The sequence below is a fragment of the Perissodus microlepis genome, chromosome 1, assembly GCF_051167445.1.
Source record: "Perissodus microlepis isolate ML-2025 ecotype Zambia chromosome 1, ASM5116744v1, whole genome shotgun sequence".
NCBI lineage: Eukaryota > Metazoa > Chordata > Actinopteri > Cichliformes > Cichlidae > Perissodus > Perissodus microlepis.
In genome coordinates, this window is record NC_140461.1 from 40,605,936 (window position 1) to 40,631,933 (window position 25,998).

A 25,998-nucleotide genomic window follows, 5' to 3' on the forward strand; every position below is an offset into this window, starting at 1 on the left:
GAGGGGCGGTCTTCTGCCATGACTGGTTGGGAGGTGAGGGGCAAAATAAAATCAAACATAAAGGAGAGCACAGCGTATTTATGACAGGTCGGTGGACTGTGGCTCGAGTTCAAAAGATGCTCGAATCCCGCCTGAGGTGGTATGGACACGTGATTCGAAGCGATGAGAACTCAGCAAAAACGACTATTAAGGATCGACCCAGACGGACGCCGGCCTCGAGGCAGACCGAAAAAACGGTGGATGGACAAAATCAAGGAAGACATTAAGACCATCAACGCATCACCTGAGGACGCCTTGGACAGAACCAAACGGAGAACCCTTTGCTGAGGAGCGGACCCTGCACCAGCGGGAACAACGCCAGGATGAAGGTGGACTGTGGCTGGAAAAGATCATTACTGTTTTTAAAGGGTAACTGGTCCACATCCACAATTACAGTAGAGCTGTAATTGTGGATGTGGACCACAATCCACAATTGTCGATGGGACGTGTGCATGCAAGCACACGCAAGCGATCCCCGCTCTGTGGGGTCATGATAATAATCATGACCCCACAGAGCGTCATGATAATAATCATGAGCCCACAGAGCGGGACATTCGCTTCAGCCGAAAATCTTAGAGGCGACCCAGAAAGCTGCAGGAAGAGCAATGACACATCCGGCAACAGTTAAACCTACTTTAAGTAGGTTTAGACCCCACGAACCACGGGATTCTCTTTCTGTTGTCTCTTGTACATGTACCGCTGGGCGCTGAAGATTTTCCACAGTTTGTCTGAGTTCTGCGATCTCTTGCCTCAATTGTGCGTTTCCTTGCCCGAGTTGTGCGTTTTCTTGACTGAGTTGTGCGTTTGCTTGACTGAGTTGTGTGTTTTCTTGATTGAGTTGTATGTAGTTTTGACTGAGTTGCGTGTTTTCTTCACCGAGTCGTATGTTTTCTCGAGTGACTGTTAGGATATGTTGATTGAATTCTATGAACATTTCAGTGAGTTGTGCGTTTTCTTCCCTGAGTTCATCTGTCGTACGCTGCAGTGGGCCTGACTGATCTCCGGTTCCCTGTGACATTTCTTTAAAGGTTTAAAGCTCAAAAGTGTCAAAAAGTTAAATCTCTGAATGATTTAAATGCAAAGGTCAGCTTTGTCTAAAACAACTGGCTCTTTCTGATGTAAACTGTTAAACGACCTCCTCTATTTAAGGACTTGGTGGGTGTGGCAGAGAATGTGATGTCACCGTGACATAACAATGATCGTTCGAGAAGATCAAAGGATCAAAGGAGCGCTGTGGATCATTCTGCGCATGCTCAGATCAATGAACGGGAGAATTATTTGTAAATACTTTGCTATCTAACAAAGGTGCTTTTAGCAACAGCTGGTGGTGATTCATCGTTATCAACCCTTAAACTCGTGAATTGGCTCTCTAGCTTTTACGTTTCGATTGCTACTGTTGTCTATCACATATGTATTATTTGCAACCCAGCTTACCTGTAAAAACAGACACACAGCAGGTAACAGGAACTACTCTGTGCGCCAGCTCGGCACCACTCTTCTTCTAGCGAGGTGTTGGCTACTGATGCGTAAGACACCGAGCGCCCTCTGCTGGCGGAACTTATATTACAGACATTAACGGTAGTTTTCCCCAAAAGAAAGTGACTTGAAGCATAAAAATAAAATGGGAGGCTGCAATTTTCATTTACTCATCTATACCATAGTGGCACACAAGCCCAAAACTTAATTTATCACATTAAATAAATGTGAATGGCTAGAAAAATCTAAATCAAAATATGAAACTCCAAAATAAAGTTTATTAAAAGCCACTGAGGTTACAGTGATCCTGAATTATATGTGCATGTGCTTTGCAGTACATTAGGCAGGTCAGTTCTTTATTAACGAGGCCATTTGGCTGGAAAGCTGAGCCATCAGTGTGTGTCTGTGGACACGTCAGTGCCTGCAGACACTTTAGAAACGGCTGTGCTTCACTCTAACACTTTAACACTAAAGAACACTGAGGAAATGAACAAACTGACAGTTAACAATATGGAAAAATAAAAGGATCTCTCTGCTGTTGAAAAGTGTCAAATAGCTAAATGCCTTGGACACGTAGTGAAAACCTGAGATATTTCATGAAAACTTAATCGCGATCACCGCGACGTTAGGAGATCTGTGGCTGAGTCAGAGCACACACGGGTTCGTGCAGATAAAGGCACAACGAGGAAGGTTTCTGCAGGACAAATGCATCCCATTAAGAGAGCAGCTGCTAAAAGGCCATTACAAAGCAGCAAACACATATTTGAAGCTGCTGGTGCCTCTGGAACCCCACCAACATCAAGGTGTAGGACATTTTGGACAATCTATAATCTTCTAACACAAAAACATACACTGAAGTAAACACACAGAGCAGTAGCAGATTTTTTTTTAATGTGTTTTATTTATTTTCATTTGCTGCTAACTGCCTTGTTTTCATTTGTAGTTTTTGTAGTAGGAAGAACTACAAAATCTACAAATAAAACAAGTGCAGTTAACAAATGTAGTGCTCTCCACTATGTGAACCCCTCAGCTGAATTTTTAGGTTTTTCAGTTCAAGCCAATGAAATGAAATCCAAAAATTCAACCCCAACAATCAAATGATCCCCTACGAGCAAGCACTCTGGCAACGGTGGAGAGGAAAAACTCCCTTTTAACAGGAAGAAACCTCTGGCAGAACCAGGCTCAGGGAGGGGCGGTCTTCTGCCATGACTGGTTGGGAGGTGAGGGGCAAAATAAAATCAAACATAAAGGAGAGCACAGCGTATTTATGACAGGTCGGTGGACTGTGGCTCGAGTTCAAAAGATGCTCGAATCCCGCCTGAGGTGGTATGGACACGTGATTCGAAGTGATGTTCGCAAAAACGGCTATTAAGGATCGACCCAGACGGACGCCGGCCTCGAGGCAGACCGAAAAAACGGTGGATGGACAAAATCAAGGAAGACATTAAGACCATCAACGCGTCACCTGAGGATGCCTTGGACAGAACCAAACGGAGAACCCTTTGCTGAGGAGCGGACCCTGCACCAGCGGGAACAACGCCAGGATGAAGGTGGACTGTGGCTGGAAAAGATCATTACTGTTTTTAAAGGGTAACTGGTCCACATCCACAATTACAGTAGAGCTGTAATTGTGGATGTGGACCACAATCCACAATTGTCGATGGGACGTGTGCATGCAAGCACACGCAAGCGATCCCCGCTCTGTGGGGTCATGATAATAATCATGACCCCACAGAGCGTCATGATAATAATCATGAGCCCACAGAGCGGGACATTCGCTTCAGCCGAAAATCTTAGAGGCGACCCAGAAAGCTGCAGGAAGAGCAATGACACATCCGGCAACAGTTAAACCTACTTTAAGTAGGTTTAGACCCCACGAACCACGGGATTCTCTTTCTGTTGTCTCTTGTACATGTACCGCTGGGTGTTGAAGATTTTCCACAGTTTGTCTGAGTTCTGCGATCTCTTGCCTCAATTGTGCGTCTGCTTGCCCGAGTTGTGCGTTTTCTTGACTGAGTTGTGCGTTTGCTTGACTGAGTTGTGTGTTTTCTTGATTGAGTTGTATGTAGTTTTCACTGAATTGAGCGTTTTCTTCACTGAGTCGTATGTTTTCTCGAGTGAGTTGTGCGTTTTCTCGATTGAGTTGAATGCTCTCTTGCCTGTGATGTCTGTTTTCTTCCCTGAGGCGTGTGTTAAATTCAGCGATGTCTAAGTTTTGATCAACAACAATATGTAGAATTTCAACTGCCGTACGCTGCACTGGGTCTGACTGATCTCTGCTTCCAGATGGATTATTCGACGTTCCCTGTGACATTTCTTTGAAGGTTTAAAGCTCAAAAAAGTTAAATCTCTGAATGATTTCAATGCAAAGGTCAGCTTTGTCTAAAACAACTGGCTCCTTCTGATGTAAACTGTTAAACGAGCTCCTCTATTTAAGGACTTGGTGGGTGTGGCAGAGAATGTGATGTCGCCGTGACGTCACAATGATCCTTTGAGAAGATCAAAGGATCAAAGGAGCGCTGTGGATCATTCTGCGCATGCTCAGATCATAAAGGTGCTTTTAGCAACAGCTGGTGGTGATTCATCGTTATCAGCCCTTAAACTCGTGAATTGGCTCTCTAGCTTTTCGATTGCTACTGTTGTCTATCACATATGTATTATTTGGAACCCAGCTTACCTGTAAAAACAGACACACAGCAGGTAACAGGAACTACTCGGTGCGCCAGCTCGGCACCACTAGGCTGTGTCCCAATTCAGGGTCTGCACGCTTGAAGTTCGCGCACTACGCGTACTACGTACGGTGCGTACTATAAGTACGAGAAGTGCGGAAGTGAGAGGCTTGTGAAATGGGACGGTCTAGCCTTCGTCGTGCTGTTCAGGTTGCCTAGCAACCATGATACTAACCGCGAGAAACGTGTCATACGGCTTTGTTTGACAGAAATGAAGGAGAAAAATGTTTTGTTGGTCATTCATTTTTGTCATGACATCACTTTGATTAGTTGAGTATCTGAGGCTGAGACCACAGGACTGTAAAACATGATTGTTGGGCTTCATTTCTGTGCTGAACACTCATTTAAGATTAGTTAGTAAATAACAATTAGCTGATGTTGTTCATGAGATTAAAGTCATCTCACTGTGGTAATGTAAATATAATATGGCCAATATTATATGTATTGTCAGATTATTATGATATATATATATATTACAGGATATATTACAGCAGTGAGCTTGAACTCTGGGTCAGAGATTCAAGTTGCAGTTATTTATATTTCCTATCACCTTAAATGAAGTCCTTGTGTTTGGGCTTCCTAAAGACCCCAACCTTTCCCTTGATTTTATGGGACCCCTAACTTCCGAATGTACTTCCTCCATTAAGAGCCTCGGTGTTACTCTTGACAGTGCTTTTAAATTTGATAAACAAATCAGCTCCGTAGTCAAGGGATCTTTTTATCATCTACGTATTTTAGCTAAAGTCAAGTCCTACCTGTCCAGGAACGATCTAGAAAGGGTGGTCCATGCTTTTATTACTTCACGGCTGGACTACTGTAACTCCCTTTATGCTGGTTTAGATCGTTCCTGTCTGCATCGCCTCCAACTGGTGCAGAACGCTGCTGCTCGCATGCTGACCGGCTCCAAAAAGAGAGACCACATCACTCCGGTCCTCTGCTCTCTCCACTGGCTCCCAGTTGCTTTTAGGATTGATTTTAAAATTTTACTGCTGGTTTTTAAGGTTCTTAACGGTACTGCACCTCCTTACCTGGCAGAGCTTCTTAGCATTTACCGCCCCAGGAGATCTTTGAGGTCCGCAGACCTGATGCTTTTAGATGTTCCCAGGTACAGACTAAAGACTAGGGGAGAGAGGGCTTTTGCTGTGGCTGCACCCAGACTGTGGAACAGTTTACCTCCTCACATCAGATTCTCCACAAGCCTAGGAACCTTTAAAACTGCTCTTAAAACTCACCTCTTCTCATTGGCCTTTAGCAAGGTTTAACTTATTGTTTTAATCTATTGTTTTATCAGTGAGGTGTTTTATGTATTTGTGTTTTATTGTATTTTATTGTACAGCACTTTGGTCAGCCTCGGTTGTTTTTAAATGTGCTTTATAAATAAACTTGACTTGACTAAATCTTCACTCAAAGACAAGTATCTTTGACAGTGTATCTATAGATGTATTATGTAACAAATATTGTTTAATTTGTTGGCATTACTAAATTTGGCTCAATGCTTACATATATGTGGAAAAAGCAAATGTACGAGCTGTGATAACTGTGTCTGATAGAATGAAGAGTAGACTGATATATGAAATATTCCTTTATTGGGTGAGAAAATCAGACCATGTCATAACTGCTTTAAGTCATACAGAATAGATATCAGAGCCTTAAACAGGCTGACTTCTGCTAAATGGGTCAAACTGGGCAGAAAGTCTACAAACACATAACATCCTTATGGAATATGATGTAACACTATAGATCAACTTAGCTCAGAATATATAAAGCATATAAACAATTACAGCAATATGATGCAACAAACACAGCAGCTACTGATCCAAAATACTCAAAGCTTCGTAGAACTGAAACAGACATTTATTTTTAGCTCCATTCTGCTGCTGATACATACTTTAGGTTTCTGAACATTAAACTTGTTGCTGCCTTTCATAGTGTGTAACTTGAAGGCCCTGAGTACTTTCTCCCACACTGAAAACACTGGATGATCACATTATTTGAACATTACCTAATAAGACTGATTCAGGACAGACAGTTATGTTAAACTTTCCTAGCAGTCCTTCACAAACAGGGAACAGTCTGTCTATTCTCTCCATCTGTCAGCTGCTGCTGGCTCTTCCTCCTCCTCTTCCTCACACACTGCTGAGTTTGTCCTGGTGGATCATCAGGGCTGCAAAGCCTCACAGATGATGTGCAGCAGTGGGTCCCTCGGTCTGTCCTCACTCTGGACACTTGCAGTCGTCACACATGGAAATCAAATGTGTGATAAGCTGCAGGATTCAAACACAAGTGTAACTTATAAACACATGTTCATACTTTTATTCCACAATCAGAGAGAAAGAAACAGAGAGAGAGTGCAGGACAGACAGACAGGTGACAGTCTCAGGTGTACACACTGCTACACAACAGCACCAGAGAAGGAGGATTTAGTGTTTGTGTTATTACGAAACAAGAAGAGTTCCCAGATGGTCCAGTGGACACATGTGTGACTGCTGTGATTAAAGCATCTTTCTTTCAGCTTAACGAGTGAACCGTCAGCTCGTTCAAACACACGTTAAAGTCCGTTTGGCTCGACACCACCGAACAGAGGCAGCAATATAACACAGCTAACATTAACAGTGCAGTGGATCCTGCTTGTGCCGTGATGTTCAGGACTGCAAACCGAGCAGCATCACTGACTTTCAGCTTGTTGTGTTTGTGGATATATGACTGACTTTAATTATCCATGAAATCATCACATTCTCTGTAAGATTAAGGTCGACTACATATATTTATATATGGGGCGATCGTGGCTCAAGAGTTGGGAGTTCGCCTTGTAATCAGAAGGTTGCCGGTTCGAGCCCCGGGTTGGACAGTCTCGATCGTTGTGTCTTTGGGCGAGACTCTTCACCTGTTGCCTACTGGTGGTGGTCAGAGGGCCCGGTGGCGCCAGTGTCCGGCAGCCTCGCCTCTGTCAGTGCGCCCCAGGGTGGCTGTGGCTACAATGTAGCTGCCATCACCAGTGTGTGAATGGGTGGATGACTGAATGTGTAAAGCGCTTTGGGGTCCTTAGGGACTAGTAAAGCGCTATACAAATACAGGCCATTTACCATATTTAGAAGTAGAGGCTTCAAAACCAAGTTATGGCTGAAAGTACAAACATCACTAATGTCACATAACTTTGCCGACATGTGACCAACAGTAATGTTTTAATGTTCTTCATTATTAAACATTCGCACATAAATAAGTGACATAATATTCAGTACTGACTTTTAAAAGTTTACTCTTCAGCTGCTCCCTTCTGCCGTCTTTTGGAGAAGGGTCTGGCTGCATATATAATATTATTATATTATATATATTAAGTATTATATATTATCCATCTTGTATCGCTATATCTAAGAGGTATAAGTAGAGTAACTAGAGGAAGGTGAAATAAAGTTTGAAAGCCTAGTCTAAAAAAAGTTAAAGTTAAGAAAAGGTGTGGTGTTGCAGAGCTACTTGGAAAGGCTGCCGTCACTCCAGCGCCATCTTGGTGATGCAGACATCAGTGCAGACATCTCAGCCTTTGTTGGGTCTTTTTGTCACCATGAGGTTTCGGACTGTTCTCCAGCGAGTTTTCATGAATTTATCTGACTGACCACACAGAACAGTCCTGTTTTATGCTGCTTTTATTGAATCCTCTGAGGTTCTGTTCAAACTCTTAAACACGGTCGTCTACATCTTGTGCGGCAGATTATTTTTAAACCTTTGAACAGGTTCTAACGGCCATGCTTCACATGCAGATCTGTAAATAAACCTTCTCAGGTTACAGCTGCGTTTTGGTGCTTTGTTCTAAGATCTTGTAGAGAACCTGAAGCACTAAACTGAATGTAGATACAGAATGTTCCTACTGAGAAAGGCTGACCTGATGTTGACTCCCGGGTTTTCCTTGCTGCCCATCATGGTGTATGTCTTCCCTGAGCCCGTCTGTCCATACGCCAAAATACAGACGTTATATCCATCCACACAGGAAGTTATCACAGGCAGAGTTCCTGCAAACACGACTTCCTGCAGAGAGCAGGGACAAAATCTGCAGATAATTAATGCTGGCTAGAAAAAAAGACAGCATGACCGACAGTCGACCATCCGAGGTTTGCTGCTTGGATTTTTTGGATCGTCAAATGAAACGTCATGCTAATTTGTTTATGAGGCATTAAACAAAAATGACAAACCAATCAACGTTAATAAGCTGAGTGCTGCGAGGGCCAAGCGCTCGTTAGTGCCCAGGCTTCATTAAAATCTAGAGCACATTAACGATCAAAAACAAACCTTCCCGGTGGGAAAATTAATGACAGAGCTGTGGTATTTAATAATATGCAGGATTGCTTTTAACTGCTAAGTTTTCTGTTAATTAACATAGACACTGTAATATAATCTAACCTCTTAACCTCCCCCAGATCACCAGCAAGCAATCTAAAGTAAGAGTTTGTGTTCAGAGAGCATCCGTCTCTTTGTATCGAATGTTCAGCTACCTGCAAACAGAAAAGCTCGTACAGGAATGAAACTGCTGAGCCAAAAAAAACGAGTCTTCATCTGAAAGGTTTCATCTTCTACTTTTTGAGCATTTATCTTTAAGATGTGGTTGAAATGGATTTCCAGTTGAGTGTCAGTAGGCCAACCACTGGCTGCTTCTGTATTGTTTAAAAATAGGCATGACTGAGGGAGGAGCTCCTGTCTGAAATCGTAAGTTTGTGTGTTCCACTTGAGCCAACTTCCCCAGAGGACCCTCGAACTGCCCCAGGTGGTTCTTAATGTCAGCAAGTGCCAGGTGAACTACAGAGCAAAGGTGCTTGTTTGAGACGATCAGCTCCCGGTCAGCCGGCTCATCTGGTGCAATTGGCCGATGTCCACAGCAGGCTTGATGACAGGTTTGACAGGTGGGACTGGAGAAGCTCGGCGGTACAGGAGGGATCGGATCTTCTCCCGGAGCTCCTGCTTGTCAGCCTTGGCCTCGGCGAGCTTCTGATTCAGGTGCTGAACAACATCAGTCAGATAGCGGACTTCAGATAGCTAGGATCAGGGTTGTTCCAAAGATTTAGGCCATTACTGACTGGGTGAAAAACCAGCTGAGCCGATGCAAGCGTTGTAGGTGAGAGCACGAATGGAGTAATCTTGTGATCTTTCCACTCTCCAAAAGAAAGTTGCCAACCTGAAGGAGTTGAGGTCATGATAGTTGTGATTTCCTCCTGGGGGGGCCTGCAGGAGGATATCTCCAAACATGGTGTGGTAGACGGAGATGACCTCATCGGGGTCGTAGTTACACTGTCTGAGAGCTGCCGTGATCTCCTTCTGGTCCACCAGGCCAGGGAGGGCGGACTGGAACACAAAATCTTATTTCAATGACAGGCACATTTTTAAAACAGGCTCATTACTTTGGATTAAGGTGTTTGAGAGGAGTTATTATTTCACGTCACTGCGAGCCTCCGAACATCAAACTGATTTGAGCCTAAACAGAAACACATGAGAGGAAATCCTGTTTATGTATTAATCACCAGGAGATGCCACGTAAAAAGAGATGAAAGAGCCAAAACCATGTGCCACGGTCGGGGGTTTAAGTGGACCCCCGTGCCTTTTGTTTTGGCACAACGAGAGCAAGTGTACGCGTCACATGATGTTTGTTCATAAAACTGCTGCTAAACAAACTGAGGCAGACTAACTGTGTTATTTAAAGGCTGCAGGTTGGTGCAGGACAAACAGGTGAGTTTGCTGTTTGCTGTACTCTCAATAGAAATTATTGTCAGTTGTGGCAAAGCCCCCTCTACAATGGAGGCAACAGGAAATAGTTATTGCAATGTAGACTGAAATAAAGTTTGTATTTGTTAGCTTTGCATACTTATAGGTGATAATAATTTTCTTTAAGGAGCTACTTTTACTTTCATATTTTAATTACTTTTCAGAGTCGGTACTTTTTCACTTTTACTTGAGTAAAAAAGTTCAATCAGTACTTCAACTTTTACTTGAGTACTTTTCTACACTAGTATCTCCTCCTCTTCTTTTACATGGCAGGGTTTTCTTCTCTACACAGTTCATCACACCGAAACACCAGTCGGCTCATTTCTCAGTGTTCTCTCCAAAGGAACATGAGCATCATTTGGTGTACAAGTGGGATTGCTCCAGAAACTGAGCACAGCATTTGTTTGCAGGCCAGGAAGCCGAACTCGGCGTTCTTCTTGAAGCTGGCAGCCTGGTGTTCAGAAAACAACCTGCCACTGAACACTAAGAAAACCAAAGAGCTCATTGTTGACTTCAGGAGACACAGCACTGACTTGGCCCCCCTTTACATCAACGGGGAGTGTGGGGAGAGGGTCCACACCTTCCTGTTCCTTGGTGTCCTCATCTCTGCTGACATCTCCTGGACAGACAACATCTCCGCGGTCGTCAAGAAGGCCCGACAGCGGCTGCACTTCCTGAGAGTCCTCAGGGAGTACAAGCTGAACTCCAACCTGCTGCTGACCTTCTACCGCTCGTCCATTGAGAGCCTGCTAACCTACTGCATCACGGTATGGTACGGCAGCTGCACCAAGGCGGATAGAGTGAGGCTTCAGAGTGTGGTCAAGACAGCACAGAAGATCATCGGCTGCCCTCTCCCCTCCCTGATGGACATTCATTCCTCCCGCTGCCTCAGCAGAGCAGCAAGCATTATCAAGGACAGCTCCCACCCTGGTTTCAACATGTTCAGCCTGCTTCCCTCAGGGAAGCGCTGCAGGTGCATCAGCACAAAAACCCACAGACTCAAAAACAGTTTCTTCCCCAAAGCCACAACCACCCTGAACTCACACATGCACCGATAACACTTTCTTTTTTTCTGTTCTTCCCACTTCCTCTATGGACCACCACTGTGCAGTACCAATTCTATGTGCAATAACTCAACTGTATATACACAACACTATTTATTACATATTACTTTTTTTAAAAACCGGCTTGAATATTTGTACATTTTATATATATATATATATATATATATATATATATATATTTTATATATCTATATTTTATATATCTATATTTTATTTTATTTTTTTCCCTATGTTAATACTGTCCATATGTATATAGCGCTGCAGAACTGTACCCCCCCCCCAGCATGTTTACACTGAGTAGGAGATGCTCTGTATCTCATTGTACAACTGTATAGTGACAATAAAGGCATTCTATTCTATTCTATTCTATTCTGATGCTTGTTCCCATGTGTGGACCGGATGATTGATGACACCTTCACTCCTGCCCATCACTCCTGTTTTCTCTGGTTACCTGTCAGGTTATGTATTGATTTTAAAATGCTTTTACTTTTCTTTAAAGTTCTTTATTGTCTTAAAAAAAGACTACCTGTCTGACCTACTTCAGCCTTGTGATCGAGCCTCTCGGGTCCTCGGGCACTTTGAGACTTTCGGTTTGTTCCAAAGTGCTGAACACAAACTTTTAATGGGACAGTGTCCAGGTTTACTGGTTTGACTATTAGAAAACTTAGAGCAGCTCAGAGTGTTGAGACCTTCACCCCAAACGTTTCACTCTGCCTATAAGAGTGCTGTTTAGTTTAATGATTTTTTCCCCCCCTCCCCCAGTTACTTTTTGGGTCAGTATCAAAAGTGACGCCTTCAAGCTGTGAGCTAAAATGAAGTTAATGTTCTGGGTGGAGGGAACTGATTTAAAGAGGTTTGTGTGGCGCTTTCTGTTCCAGTCGCAGCAGCACGACCAACGTTACTGCAACCGTGTCCAACCAACATGCAATCCTGTGGCCTTTGAAATGTTTGCTTTGAAGACGGAGGTCAGACCTGCGACCTGTCGCAGGCAGTCGCAGTGAAACACAAAGTCAGTTCGGAGGAAGTAAAGCTGTGACCTGCATATTCTCTGGATCCAAAAACAACAACACACGAGTGTGTGTGAAAGCTGTAGCATGATGACACCAATGATGCTCGTAGTGTGAAACAAGCCTGAAACCAAAAGATGTTTATATGAAAGCAGATTATTTAAGACCACAAAGGAAAGCTATAAAAATGTTAATAATAATACAGACTGTGGAAGTTAACAACTTATTAATGTCAGCAGCACATCTTTTTAAGCCCATCGGCGCATGCACGCTCTGTTTTGTGTAGCTATTTTTAAATGCCAGTAAAATTGCAAACACATAAGATAGCGCAATAATTTTTTCCCATATGAAACCAGAGCAGTTGTTCTTACGTAACATACATTCAACTTGTCGTAGGTCACGGTCTCATCCACAAATGGCTTTTTGCAAAAATCGCATAAAAAGCGTTGGCAACAACAAAACCATTAAAATCCAGAAACACGCTTTGCCGATCAGCTGTTCATAGCACTTCCTACACTGGAATAAAGGTCAGCGCAAACTATGGCATGGCCGCTATTACCTTCAAAAACCGGAAGTGACGCCATTTTCTGTGGGAAATGTAGTTTTCTCCCTGCAGGACCTTTCAAAGGTTTACTGGTGTTTTTGAAAGTCATGTTTGACTTTGTCTTTCTGTAAAGTTTCTGGGAGGCTCAAACTTAAATTTCACTGTTGGAAATAGTTTATTTTGATGCTGTTTTTTTTTTTCCAAATAATATTTATTTTCGTTTTTCTTAAAGTTTATAAAAAACATCTCAAAAATAAAACTACAAAGACACTCCAAATAAATTTCCTGTAAACTATTTTGTGCAACTTTTTTACATTTACAGTTTTGAGGGACAAACCTCTGAAATCTATTCTGTAACTAGAAATATGTCTAAAAACCAAACAAATGATTTTCAATTTTTTGTACTTTATTGCACTTTTTTGCTATGTATGTAGTTACTGAGGACTTTAGTTAAGTGACAGGTGTGCCCCGACCCTTCGATACACCTGTGATAAAACTCTGTAAGCTAACTATGTATCTGTAAAGTGGCTTTTAAATTGTCTGAATTTTTGCTGGGTTTTTTGCGAGCAGACTTTACCTGCAATACCAGCAGCTCAGGTGTGTTTGTTTCTTTGACTAAATAATTGATGCGGTCTCAGGGAAACTGACCGATTAGTACAATTTTCTTTTTATCGTTTGTTTTTTGTTTGATCTCTTTTCTAATAAATAAAACAATAAGAAAACAAACAGCTGAGGTGAGACTACGTTTGCAATGACAGAAACCTGAGGTGCTCCCAGCAACTCGGGCAAACCCTGCGCTCGACCTTTCAGGCTTCATGGAGAGAAAATTAATTAATTAAAACATTAAAAAAAATAAGAAAAATAGGAAAAAAACTGAAGTCTTTGGTTTTACACAGTCTCCTTTTTCTTCATCATAAATTAAGAAGTCGAGCAGGACATGATCACAAACATACTCAGGAGGCTGGAAAGCACTGTTTCCATGACAACAATCCAAGCACCGCAGAAAGGATGAAACAATCTGAGACTTCACCTCGCACTGACTGGAATTAATTTCCCGTTGACTTAGTTCAAGATTAAATACAACCATTAATAACATAATCCTAACCCAGCTCTCACCTTCAAACACGCCTGAACATTCAGCCACTGCTACAGGGAGCAGGTGCACAAGACAGGTCCTCACACTGCAACCGTGTATACGGGTTTATGACACACACACGCACGCACACCACTCGCTCTGTGTGCTTTCCAGAGCCTCGGTCTCTCAGTGCTCTGCGACGAGGCTGCTGCAGAAGTCTTTTTCTAAACATTCAGCCGTTTGACTTCAGGGAAATGTTTCCTGCAGACTCAGCAGACTCACTGCTCTCACTGTCACGGCCGAATATTGTGCAGACATGCTCTGGGGTGCTGTTAGAAGAATCTTTTGATCATGTGGGTTGCAGAGTGGTGGCTCCACAAATCGAGCTTGTCCCAGCATCAAGGTGCATGCTCGATGGGATTGGGACTTCTTGTAGGCTGGTTTAACATCTTTGACTCTCATTTGTGTTCTTTAATAAGTTGTTATAGAGCATTTTGTCTGTGTGGAGCGCCGTAATGCCGTGATAGGAGAGGGCACTGTAGGTGGGTGGGTGGTCACTTTCATTGTGACAGCAGGATCAATGAAATCACTTTGTCTGCAACTTCACTTCTGAAGTGAGTCCTGCTAACCAGCGAGGCTAAAGAAAAGAAAAGAAACGGCTTTAACTACGTGATTTTATAACAATGATGTGAAAGTAGATTAGATGAAACTTTATTGATCCCTCGGGTGGGTTCCTCTGGGAAATTCATACAATAGTCGTGAAAAGATGGAGACAGCCATGCTCTGCAGTAAACGCAGAGCAGCGGGGACACAGCCGCTCATCCTCACTCCCCAAACAAACTCTCGTGACCTGACCGACGAATCACGGAGCTCGGCCACATTAAGACTCCACAGCAGTCGAGCGCTGACATTTCATTCTGCTGCCGAGTTTTTGTATCGTTACTCCCTTGAATCTTACCAGTAAAATGTCATTATAGCATCTGAATTCAACCAGAAGGCAAACATTTTCTGCTGGAGCGAATGGAGCCGAGCGGTTTGACGTGGATTTCTCAGACAACCATTTTTTTGGTTCATAGAAAGTCTACCGTATTTTCGCAACTATAAGGCGCACATAAAAGCCTTAGATTTTCTTTAAAAAGTGCGGCGCGCCCTATAGTGCAGTGCACCCTGTGTGTTGTAAGGAGGACGTAGTAGAGAACACCATGAGAGCGCTAAAGGGTGAAGTCTGGGCGTTGATTGTATATACCGGGACAATCGCACATACCTGTATAAAAGGACAGGTATGTGTGTTACGCGGAACATCGTTGTTTTAACAACCCTGAAAATGGCAAAGAGACACGCTTATGAAGCACAGTTTAAACTGAAGGCCATCAGCTACGCGGAGGAACATGGAAATCGAGCAGCCGCGAGAGAATTTAAGATTAATGAATCGATGGTTCGCAAGTGGAGGAAGCTGGAAAACGAGCTCCGACAGGTCAAGAAGACTCAGCTGAGTTTCCGCGGACATAAGGCGAGGTGGCCCGAGTTGGAGGAAAGACTCGAGCAGTGGATCATCGAGCAAAGAACGAGTGGGAGAAGCGTTTCGACGGTCACCATTCGACTAAAAGCAGTTTCGCTAGCAGAAGAAATGAAAATTGAACATTTCCGAGGAGGTCCGTCTTGGTGCTTTGGTTTCATGAAACGGTGCCATTTTTCCATCCGGACCAGGACTACGGTAGCGCAGCAACTTCCAGCGGATTATAATGAAAAGCTGGCCATCTTCCGCTCCTACTGCAGCAAACACATCGCCGACAAACACATCCAGCCCAGCCACATCACTGACATGGACGAGGTGCCGCTCACTTTCGACATCCCCGTCAGTCACACTGTGGAGAAGAAGGGACCAGCACGGTAGCGATACGCACAACGGGGCACGAAAAGTCTTCTTTTACTGTTGTGCTTGGCTGCCATGCTAATGGACAGAAACTGCCACCTACGGTGATTTTTAAGAGAAAGACTTTGCCTAAAGAGAAGTTTCCAGCAGGAATCATCATTAAGGCAAATGAAAAGGGCTGGATGGATGAGGAAATGATGAAAGAGTGGCTGAGGGAGGTGTGTGTAAGGAGACCAGGTGGTTTTTTCCACGCATCACCATCGCTGTTGATCTGTGACTCTATGCGTGCCCATCTCACAGCCGATGTGAAAAAACAAGTGAAGCAAATGAACTCTGAGCTTGCTGTCATTCAGGAGGCCTGACAAAGGAACTCCAACCGCTGGACATCGGTGTGAACCGGCCGTTCAAAGTAAGGCTGCGAGCGGCGTGGGAGCGATGGATGACTGATGGAGACCACAGTTTCACTAAGAGTGGAAGGCAGCGCCGGGCGAGTTACGCCACAATTTGCGAATGGATTGTAGATGCTGGGGCTAACATGTCTGCTGGCACTGTTGTTCGAGCTTTCGCAAAAGCCGGCATCATTTCCGAGGAGCCGCACGGCACGGAAAGTGACTCTGACGGTGAAGAAAGTGAACCTGGAATGTTTGATGGAGATTTAGCGCAGCTGTTCAGACACAGAGGATGAGGACTTCGCTGGGTTTGATTGATGACGATTACCGGTAATAAAAATGTGAGTACCAAACTCAGTTTTGCTCCCGCTTCATTTTTAAATACGCACACTTGTATGCGCCCTATAATCAGGTGCGCCTTATGTGTGTGTTAAATACAGTAATGGCACACATAACTGAGACTGCGCCTTTTAGTACGGTGCGTCTTATGGTCGTGAAAATACGGTACATTTATCCAGAATATATGGCATATTGGTCCTATACAGGGTAGCTATGAAACTAGACAGCTTTGGAAACACATTGATTGGACTTTTTTGACTATATTAGTTTCATTTTGCCTTTTTGAGGCTTCAGAGAAACTACCCTGCAACTTCTGTGTCAAACCTTAAAGGCCAATATCATTCTGGATTGTTAGCACAACGCTAGAATCATTCCAGGAGTTGAGGTTCTAGCAAGTCTACCCAACTTCAAATCATACAGTGCTCAGTGAACCTGCAGAGAGACCCAAGAGCTCCATCTCAGACTCTAATTCAGTTAGCATGTTAAAGGTTAAAGTTCATGAGCGTACAAGTAGAAGAAGACTGAACAAGTATGGCTTGCTTCTCTCTAAAAAGAACAAATTAATGACACTTGTGCAGGTGAAGCCAAAGGGGAGACATGCTTTACCGTATTTTCTAGCCTTTGGCTTGAAAACATATTCAGTGATGCTTCATCTCCTGCTTTGCATTTGTGTGGGAGCCCCGTCAAAAACCTGTCCATTATGCTAGCAGTGTCCAAGAGTTCTTTTTTTTTTTCTTTTCATACCGTGCCCCCCCTGCAATGGCTCTGCGCCCCCCCCCCCAGGGGGCGGGCTCCACACTTTGGGAAGCTCTGCTTTACATGCAGTCTATACGTTTAAAAGCCTTTAGTTTAGCAGCCAGGGCACCAATAAGAATACACAAAACGAGATGGTTATTTACCATTAACGAGGCAGGATAAAGGAAACCTGGAGTCTTTTGGTCTTCCTCACAGGTGCTCTAAAACAACAGCCAGAGGGCAACATGTCAAACTCACTGTGAAGTTGATGGTTCGAACAATTAACAATAACATGAGCCTTCCTCAGTGCTGGTTATAGATGGACAATAAGCCCGTCTTGAAAAGTCCCAACCTTGTTCTTCAGAGTCGTGTTACCAAACCAGGCAGCGATGCAGAAAGAAATAACAGATTCAATCAAACTTCTGTAAAACAAAGGAAACATTTCAAATGAGACATTAAAAGATCTAATTTTCCTTAAAAAGAACAGTCTGTTTGGTAGCAGCATCAGCTTGAGGCTCAAAACACAGTTTATGGTCAAGAACATCCCCTAAAGACTCTCCACAAACTCAGTATCAGCAGCTTTGATGAGCTACTAAAATCAATAATCGTGTCTTTTGATTATGACACATTTAATAAAAGGAAGGACTCTCCACACACACTGTACATTCTCACAGCTGCTTTTCATGGGTAGAAAACTCAGATAAATACAGGCCTACTAACAAAGAAGTGTTTACTTGAAACAAGCTGTGAGTGGCTGTCAAGTTCTCGTTTCTCTCGCCTCATTTTCAGACATTTGTCAGTAATTTATCAAAAGCAGGCGTAATAACAACACAAAAATGTAAAATCTGCATCCTGAGCCACACTTGTTAACAGTTTCAGTTCTTATTTTAAGTGAATTTGGAGAAAAAAAAAACACCAAATCTGAAAAATATTGGCAAAATACCATTTCTCTGTCGTTTGTTTGTTGTTGCCATCATAAAAGGTTTTTTTCCATTTTTAGCTCCTTTTACATGAAAACTAAAGCTGAAGATTCAAAAACAAAGATCTCGCAGTATGACGACATCTAACTTAAAGAAAGCGAGAGGTTTGTGGTTCTCGGGGCCGGTCTGAGGAACCCGGTGTCCATGCCGCCGTGGCGACAACTGCACTCCAGCACATTAAACTCCGCCGGGGGAGCGGTCTTTATCAAGTCTGTAGGAAAGGCATTAATATTGTTGACGCGGTGACAAACGAGTTAACGCGGCACATCTCTCTGTCGCATTGGTATTCGTGGCGGTGCCCGACATGCAGAAGGAGCTCTGTAACGAGCCGTGGCAACAGACCAGGCAGGTTATCATAAACAAACACTTATTGGGGTTATTAGACTGCAGCGGGCACGAAACAAAGGCTGCTGCTTTCAAAGAGCAACAAGAGTCAGAGAGTGATGCTCCGTGTGTGCTCGGGGACGCCTCTTTATGTCGAAAAGCAGCTTCTCAGAGATCTGTCAGGAGTTCAACAAACCCAATTCCACTAACCGCTTCAATTTATTCAGATGAGCCAGATACAGACGGTATAAATTTCAGATTCAGCGAGCGGTGAGCCCCGGAGCAGACCTGAGGTCAGCATATCAGCCACTATCAAGCCGAGACATTGTGCCGTGCTTTTGCTCCAATTGCTAGAATTGAATTTCTGGGTCTCTGGGCTGGACTCCATCTCAGCCGGTGCCTAATGTTAGCGTCCCAAAGCTTTTCCAGACCGATAAATCCACAGGGGAGGATGCAGCAAGGCAGCAGGAACGCTGATTACAGCCAGCCGCTGGGAGATTTCCCCACAAACCGGCTTCCACTTCTGCCTCCGCAGCAGTTCTGGGCTTTACAGGGGAAGTGGGAGGGGGCCGTGGAGAAGCTCTGACCCACAGCTAAGTATGATCGAGGTTTAGGAAAGAGAGGGCTGTGGTGCTGAGGGAGGATCCGGGTGATGAAGAAGGATGCCCGAGGCAGCCGAGATGAGTTTTAATTACTGCACACTTTGTGCTCTCTGTAAACCTGCACCCGTAACACTGTGCTGTGGGTCCCTCTGGCACAACAGCCAATCAATGCTACCAGTGTTAGTGACATCAGTGATATCATGAGCCTGCAGGTGATGAAGGTAAATCTCAAAATTCAGTCATTAACACAAACGGCGTCAATCTGCAGAGCTGCTTCTGAAATCATCTGAGTATGAGGCCAGTGCGAGAACGATATCTCAGACATCTGTGTCTGTGCGCACCGTCGATTGATTTCATGCATTTCCGGCCAGGTAAACTCATTATTTTCATTATTATTACGCGACCAAACAAACCACAAATAACAGCAGTCAGCTGCGAGAGTTCACGGCAAAGAAATGATCTGCTGTTGCTGAGGGGAAGAAAAGGAGCCGTACTGATAACATCTGTAATATCTGACATTAATGAGCCCGTCCAGCGCTTTCTATTTGATCTACATTTGGTTCCCTGAAGCTACACAGAACCTTTTTACTACACTTGTAACAGGAGAGATTTACATCCTGTACGACTTTAGGATATGGAATCATTAGACAACTCAAATATGAGTGCAGAAGTGTCCGTCCACTCATCACAGGCATGATGTCAGGGTGATCTGAGCTGCTCTGTTTCCAGGGTTAACTGGATTAACAACTTTCAAAAGCAAGGATTGGCTCCTCCTCTGAACACAGGCTGGCTTTTCCCTTTTTCCCTCGAGGATATGAAGACCAGGCGTGCCTGATGGCTTCAGATACAAAGGTGCAGAATGAGATAAAGAGATTGTCACGGCTGCCGAGGCCCAGGACGGAGGGACAGAGTCCAAAAAGGCCCAGATGGCCAAGTTCAGGGGGCCGACAGCGCAGGAGGCCAAAACAGTTCAGTTCCGGAGGCCGACCATGCGAATGGCAGCGGCAGTGGGGCAGGTCCGGAGGCCGGCCACGCAGTAGGCAGTGGCGTGGAAACAGTTCTGGGGGCCGACCGTGCGGACGGCAACGGCGAGGAAGCAGTTCTGGGGGCCGACCGTGCGGACGGCAACGGCGGCGAGGAAGCAGTTCTGGGGGCCGACCGTGCGGACGGCAGTGGCGACGTGTAGGAGGTCGTCCACGCGGAAGGCGGGGGTGGCAACAGAAGTCCGGAGGGCGGCCACGGTGGTGACGACGCCCAACAAGCGGCCTGACAAATGCTCGATGACGTTGAGGCGGCAGTTTGGGACCTGAAGGTGGCGTGATCCCTGCGGCACCAGGCGAGGCGGAGGCTGGACCAGACGAGGCAGAAGCTGAGGCTGGACCAGGTGGAGGTGAAGCCGGACCAGGCGAAGCGGGTGAAGCTGAGGCGGAGGCCGAAGCTGGACCAGGCGAAGACGAAGCTGATGCAGAGGCTGGGCCAAACGAAACTGGTGACGCTGAAGAGGAGGCCACTGCAGGCGACGCTGGAGCTGATGCGGGGGCTGGACCAGACGAAGAGGATGAAGACACGGAGGCTGGACCAGACGAAGAGGATGAAGACACGGAGGCTGGACCAGGCGACGCTGATGAAGCTGATGAGGAGGCTGCTGCAGGCGACGCTGATGAAGCTGATGAGGAGGCTGCTGCAGGCGACGCTGATGATGCTGATGAGGAGGCTGCTGCAGGCGACGCTGATGAAGCTGATGAGGAGGCTGCTGTAGGCGACGCTGATGATGCTGATGAGGAGGCTGCTGCAGCGGAAGCTGGACCAGGCGAGGATGAGGCAGCGGAAGCGGAAGCTGGACCCGGCGAAGCTGATGATGAGGATGCTGAAGCTGGACCAGGCGACGCTGAGGATGCTGAGGATGCTGAGGCTGGACCAGGCGACGCTGAGGATGCTGAAGCTGGACCAGGCGACGCTGAGGATGCTGAAGCTGCTGCTGCTGCTGCTGCCGGCGGCGTGGATGAAGCTGCTGCCGGCGGCGTGGATGAAGCTGCTGTTGCTGCCGGCGGCGTGGGTGAGGCTGCAGCTGGCGGCTGGACGGGCTCCTCGGGCCCTCCAGCTGACGAGGCAGGAAGCTGGCTAGGTTCTCCTGAACCTCCAGCTGACGAGTCATGGGACTGGACGGGCTCCTCGGGCCCCCCAGCTGACGAGGCAGAAAGCTGGACGGGCTCCTCGGGCCCCCCAGCTGACGAGGCAGGAAGCTGGACGGGCTCCTCGGGCCCTCCAGCTGACACAGTCTCAGAACCAGCAGGTGCGGGGACCTCTGGCGGGGACAGAACAGAACCAGCAGGTGCGGGGACCTCTGGCGGGGACAGAACAAAACCAGCAGGTGCGGGGACCTCTGGCGGGGACAGAACAGAAGCAGCAGGCACGTGGGCCTCTGGCAGGGACAGAACAGAACCAGCAGGCACGCGGGCCTCTGGCAGGGACAGAACAGAACCAGCAGGTGCGGGGACCTCTGGCGGGGACAGAACAAAACCAGCAGGTGCGGGGACCTCTGGCGGGGACAGAACAGAAGCAGCAGGCACGCGGGCCTCTGGCGGGGACAGAACAGAACCAGCAGGCACGCGGGCCTCTGGCAGGGACAGAACAGAACCAGCAGGCACGGTGGCCCCTGGCAAACACATAGCAGACTGCAGCTGCGCAGAGCATTGACTCTGCTCAGGCAGTGACAGCCGGGTGCAGTCCTCAGCTGGGTTCCTAGCCTCCAGGGGTCCAGAGTGGGCTGAGGGCTGAAACTCAGCCTCTGGGGAGGCCCTGGAGTGCGTCAGTCTCTGAACTAGCCAGCTTTTTAGGAATGATTACATTATTATTAGGTTTGTCTCTCTGCTTAGAACAAACGGATGAAACACAGTTCCTTTCAGATTGATTTGACTGAGCTTGTCGTACCGGAGTAGCAAGTGACACAGGATGCAGGGCTAGTGGCTGCTGAACAGGAGGCTGAACTGAGGGTGACTGAAATAATGGTTGGGACGACGACGGTGGTGGAATTGGAGACTGAGCTTGAGGCCGGGCGGCTAACTGCGCTTGAGGCCGGGCGGCTAACTGCGCTTGAGGCCGGGCGGCTAACTGCGCTTGAGGCCGGGCGGCTAACTGAATAAACACAGCCCCAGAATTAACAGTCCCAAAGTCTGGTGAAACAGAAAGAGTGTCTTTTTCACTCACCACAGCCGGCGGTTCCGAAGTCCCACCACCCGGCTGTGGGGTGAGGCGTCTACGACGCGAACGTTGCTTCCTCCTCGGAGAACGCTCCGACTGGCCGGGTAACTCCACATCCGGCAGTTCTGACTGCATATCCTCCGGTGGGCTGAGCAGACGAGCGGTAGGGGGGTGAAGGTGCAGCTCGTTCAGAAAGAAATTATGAACAAGTGGGTGGAGTGAGCTGAGCAGCCAGGGGAGACCGGAAACCAGTCGCTCCAATCGATTAGCTATGGCTTGGCGGAATCCCTTCTCCTCATGCCCCAGCCATAAAGTAATTAGACGGTCCACAGAATAAATAATATCCTCCCAGAGCTCCTCGGGCGGGTTGAATGCTGCTGGGTCCATTGTGGCCGGTTCGTACTGTCACGGCTGCCGAGGCGAGCCGTGTGGAGTTGGAAGAAGGACCCAAGATGCAAGCAGTGGATGAGATGCTAATGAGGTTTATTTACAAAGGTGTAGTGGCAGACAAGCAGTGGGGCATGACAAATAACTGAAGACACCTAAACTGGGAGAACTAAAATAACAGACCTGGAAGCATACAACAAAGGGATGAGAAGCAGAGAGACGCAGACGAGGAACAGGACACCGTGGAACTCAGGGTAACGCAGACTGACACGAAGTAACACAGACGAACCGGCAACAGGCAGGAGAACACACAGGGCTTAAATACACACACCAGTAATCAGGGGATGAGAGACAGGAGGGCAACACAGCTGGGAGGAATCAGAGCTGACGGGACAGGGGAAACGTAAACAGAACACACTCATATCAGACAGAGACCTTCACAATAAAACAGGAAACTCAGACACAGGGGAACCAAACAAGACACAGAACTAAACAGACAGATTCACAAACAGACGGGGTGACACCATAGACAGACAGGGACACAGACGCAGGCTCAGAGGCAGACCAAACATAACACATAGAACTCAAACAATAATAATCATCATCATCATCATGATAAACTAGAAAATGATAACAAACTAAAAGCGCTGGGTCACCGACCCAGGACCATGACAGAGATATTATTTTGATAATCTGACTCGTGCAAAGCTGCTCGAGCAGAACCAAGAATAAAAACATGGAGTGTGTTCATCTGCACAACCAGAAGACTGAAAGAGACAAACTCTTTATTCATCAAACTGTAGGATTCAGTGAGTGCTAGCTTTTCCGCTGCTTACAAACTGCACCCAGCATGTGCATACGATACGTTCTGATCTGTAATAAAGAGAAAGAAGAGCGCACAGTCAGCGCATGTAAAACCTCTGCTGGTTTCACATGCAGCATGCAGGGTGTCAGTCTGCTCAGCGTGACAACAAAAATCTAAACAAACGCAGGTCATTTCACAATACGAGGATGTGGAAGAGGGCTAACCTTATCTATGGGTGTGGCAACAACTGATAACAGATGGTCAGTTTGACAGCTGTTGCAGGTTAGCCTTCATGCAGAAAAACTGTTCAGGAGATGAAGATGAATAAACACAGACACATGTTTAAAGGAATATCCTTTGAGATGGAGGACATCGCTGCAGTAGGCACGGCCGCCCAGCTGTGTTCTTCTGATCTCTAACAGAGCTTCACAAACTGTGTCAGCTCTCCAGATAAGGAAGGACATTTTGCACCATCGACAAGCAGCTGTGGTGTCGTTGTGGAGTCAAAGCACCCAGCACCACCCACAGACTGAGCTCACTGTGGTCCTAAAGGCTCCACTCAGACCAGCGTGGCCCTTCTGTGATGTAGGACCTCAGCAAAGAGGAGGATTCACCCCAGAAAGCCACTCTCCTCACAGACAGGCAGACGGCACCTCCAGGATATCGGCTGTAGTCGTTACAAGTGAAAAGGGCTTTTCTCTCTGAGACGCTGTAACTGCAGAGCAGCTGAACAAAAGGAAAGACGTAACTTCTATAGGGACGCAAAACTCTGACATGAACGTTATCACTCTTGTGAAAGTCATAAGATGACTCACCACGTCTGGATTCACCAAAAGTTTAACCGTGTAATTTCCACTTCATCAACAACGAGCCTCAAATGTCACAGTCTCAGTATCCCACCATGACGCCTTCCCATGAGTTTGTTTTTAACCATTTCTGTCTCCAACTCTTTGTCTCTTCTTCTACAGGAAAACAACAGATGCAGGAAGTCGTCCTTTAAAGTGGGGGCAGACGAGAAGCCTCCTTCATGTTCAGGAGGACGTAGAGCCCAGAGCGCCCGCAAATGTCACAGTCTGCCTGCGACCCAACGTTCACCTCCACCCGTCCCCCAAAGGACGAGGTGGACACCGAATGGATTTTCCCCTCATCATATCTCTGAGACTTCCAGCAGACATCCCATAATTACCAGCAGGGTAGTCCACAGCGACCAGACTCATCAGCCATTTCTTCCTCTGCAGACAAAGCTCTTCTTCGTCTCTCCGTCTTCACGGGAGAGATGTCAGCAGACTTTCAAACAAGTGAACCTTCGTTATCCTGTAAAAACAGTGACATACTCTTCCTCATGACGACAGCTGAACACTCACAGCTTTATTACACTTTACTTAATTTAAGCCACGTCTGTTTATAATGCATCTGAAACTTTATTGCATCAAGTCCTACTACATGACACAGCGACTCTCAGTGCTCGATGTGGACGTGTTAAACTGTTTGCAGCCACACAGTCCCAGTCTCGATATGAAACAGACGTATTCTTTTCATTACTAAGGGCCCGGAGCCGGCAGCAGATTGATTTTTCCTGATGAGCGCTTCATTAAGAAGCAGAGGTTTCTGCAGATGGAGATCTTATGGCTCAAATGCACACGGTTAGCAAGAGTTCCAGAAGAATAAGTGCCAGCGGCCCCTGGAGGGCGTCGTGTTCGTCGCATCAGAGAAACACTAAAGTTCTGAGCAGAACAAACAACAAAGCAGAGTCACCTGAATATTGTTCATTTAACAGGTTTCATCATGGGAAACATCAGTGTGGTCTGCAGATTTGTCTTTTTTTAATCAGGTCCTTTGAAAAAGACAACATTTCATTTTGATGGTGGAGCCGAAGGAAACGTCATGAACCAAAAAAATAAAAGCGTGCATGAATGTCCTCGTCATATTTTAATCTGATACACCTCCTTGCCAACAGGTTTGTGAAACATTAGTATTATATGAAAGAGTCCATCCTTTGATGTGAGTGAAGTTGGCCCCCCCACCTTCTTCAAATCCAACAAAAGTGGTATCAACCGTTTGTGCTGCACAAATTGTCGTTTGTGCTGCTATCATTTTAAAGATATTCAAGAAAATTTCTAGAGGTCATCAGAGGTCAACCAGCCCCCCCCCACATTAATGGAATCGAACAAAACTGGTGTCAATCAACTGTGCTACGTTTGTGCTGGTTTGTGCTGCTAAAATTGTCGTTTGTGCCGCCTCTGTTTTAAAGATATTAATGAAATGCAAACGTCAAAAGGTCAACCAGCCCCCCACATCACCCAAATCAAACAAAAGTTGATGTCACAGGTTTGTGCTGTGTTTGTGCTGCTAAAATTGTCGTTTGTGCCGCTTTCATTTTAAAGATATTACCAAAAGTTTCTAAAGCTCAACCAGCCACTTTCTTTACTGTAAAAAAATTGAGAGATATTAACCAGCATTGGATATTTTTTTCTTATGATCACACTCTTAAACCTAGTAATCAAACTGCTATAACTTATTTAAAAACTAGGTTAAATATAGCATTTAAAATAATTAATGCATTCTGTTGGAGAAAAAACTTTATTTGCTGGTAACAAAATACAAAACTACGAGAACAATGTAGTATATATGTTTCCTGTTAGAAAAGGTAAATACATGGAAGTGTCTGAGCCTCACAAGTCTAG

The 25,998-nt window shown here is 45.8% G+C and overlaps 1 protein-coding gene and 1 long non-coding RNA gene across 11 annotated transcripts in view; one reads left to right on the plus strand and one right to left on the minus strand.

The window, feature by feature from the left end:
• Window positions 1-25,998, minus strand: part of LOC146394302 (uncharacterized) — a 132,398-nt gene that overhangs the window by 94,739 nt on the left and 11,661 nt on the right. Inside the window, exons 1-5 of one of the 10 annotated variants that reach the window (XR_014799886.1) lie at window positions 22,129-22,224; window positions 17,368-17,437; window positions 17,180-17,236; window positions 8,122-9,572; window positions 5,769-6,508 (exon numbers count right to left, since the gene is read on the minus strand). Coding sequence is in view for 2 of the 10 variants with exons in the window: in XM_084923977.1 (XP_084780103.1) it covers window positions 9,300-9,572; window positions 22,129-22,509 (654 nt within the window). In the remaining 8 variants the exon portion in view is untranslated. Of the gene's footprint in view, window positions 1-5,760; window positions 9,573-13,720; window positions 14,807-17,179; window positions 17,438-22,128; window positions 22,510-25,998 lie in introns of those variants that run through there. The other 9 variants (XR_014799884.1, XR_014799887.1, XR_014799881.1 and 6 more) reach the window with 9 other exon arrangements.
• Window positions 22,674-25,228, plus strand: LOC146394304 (uncharacterized). Its single transcript, XR_014799894.1, has 2 exons — window positions 22,674-22,763; window positions 24,283-25,228. It is a non-coding gene; the product is annotated as an uncharacterized LOC146394304 (long non-coding RNA).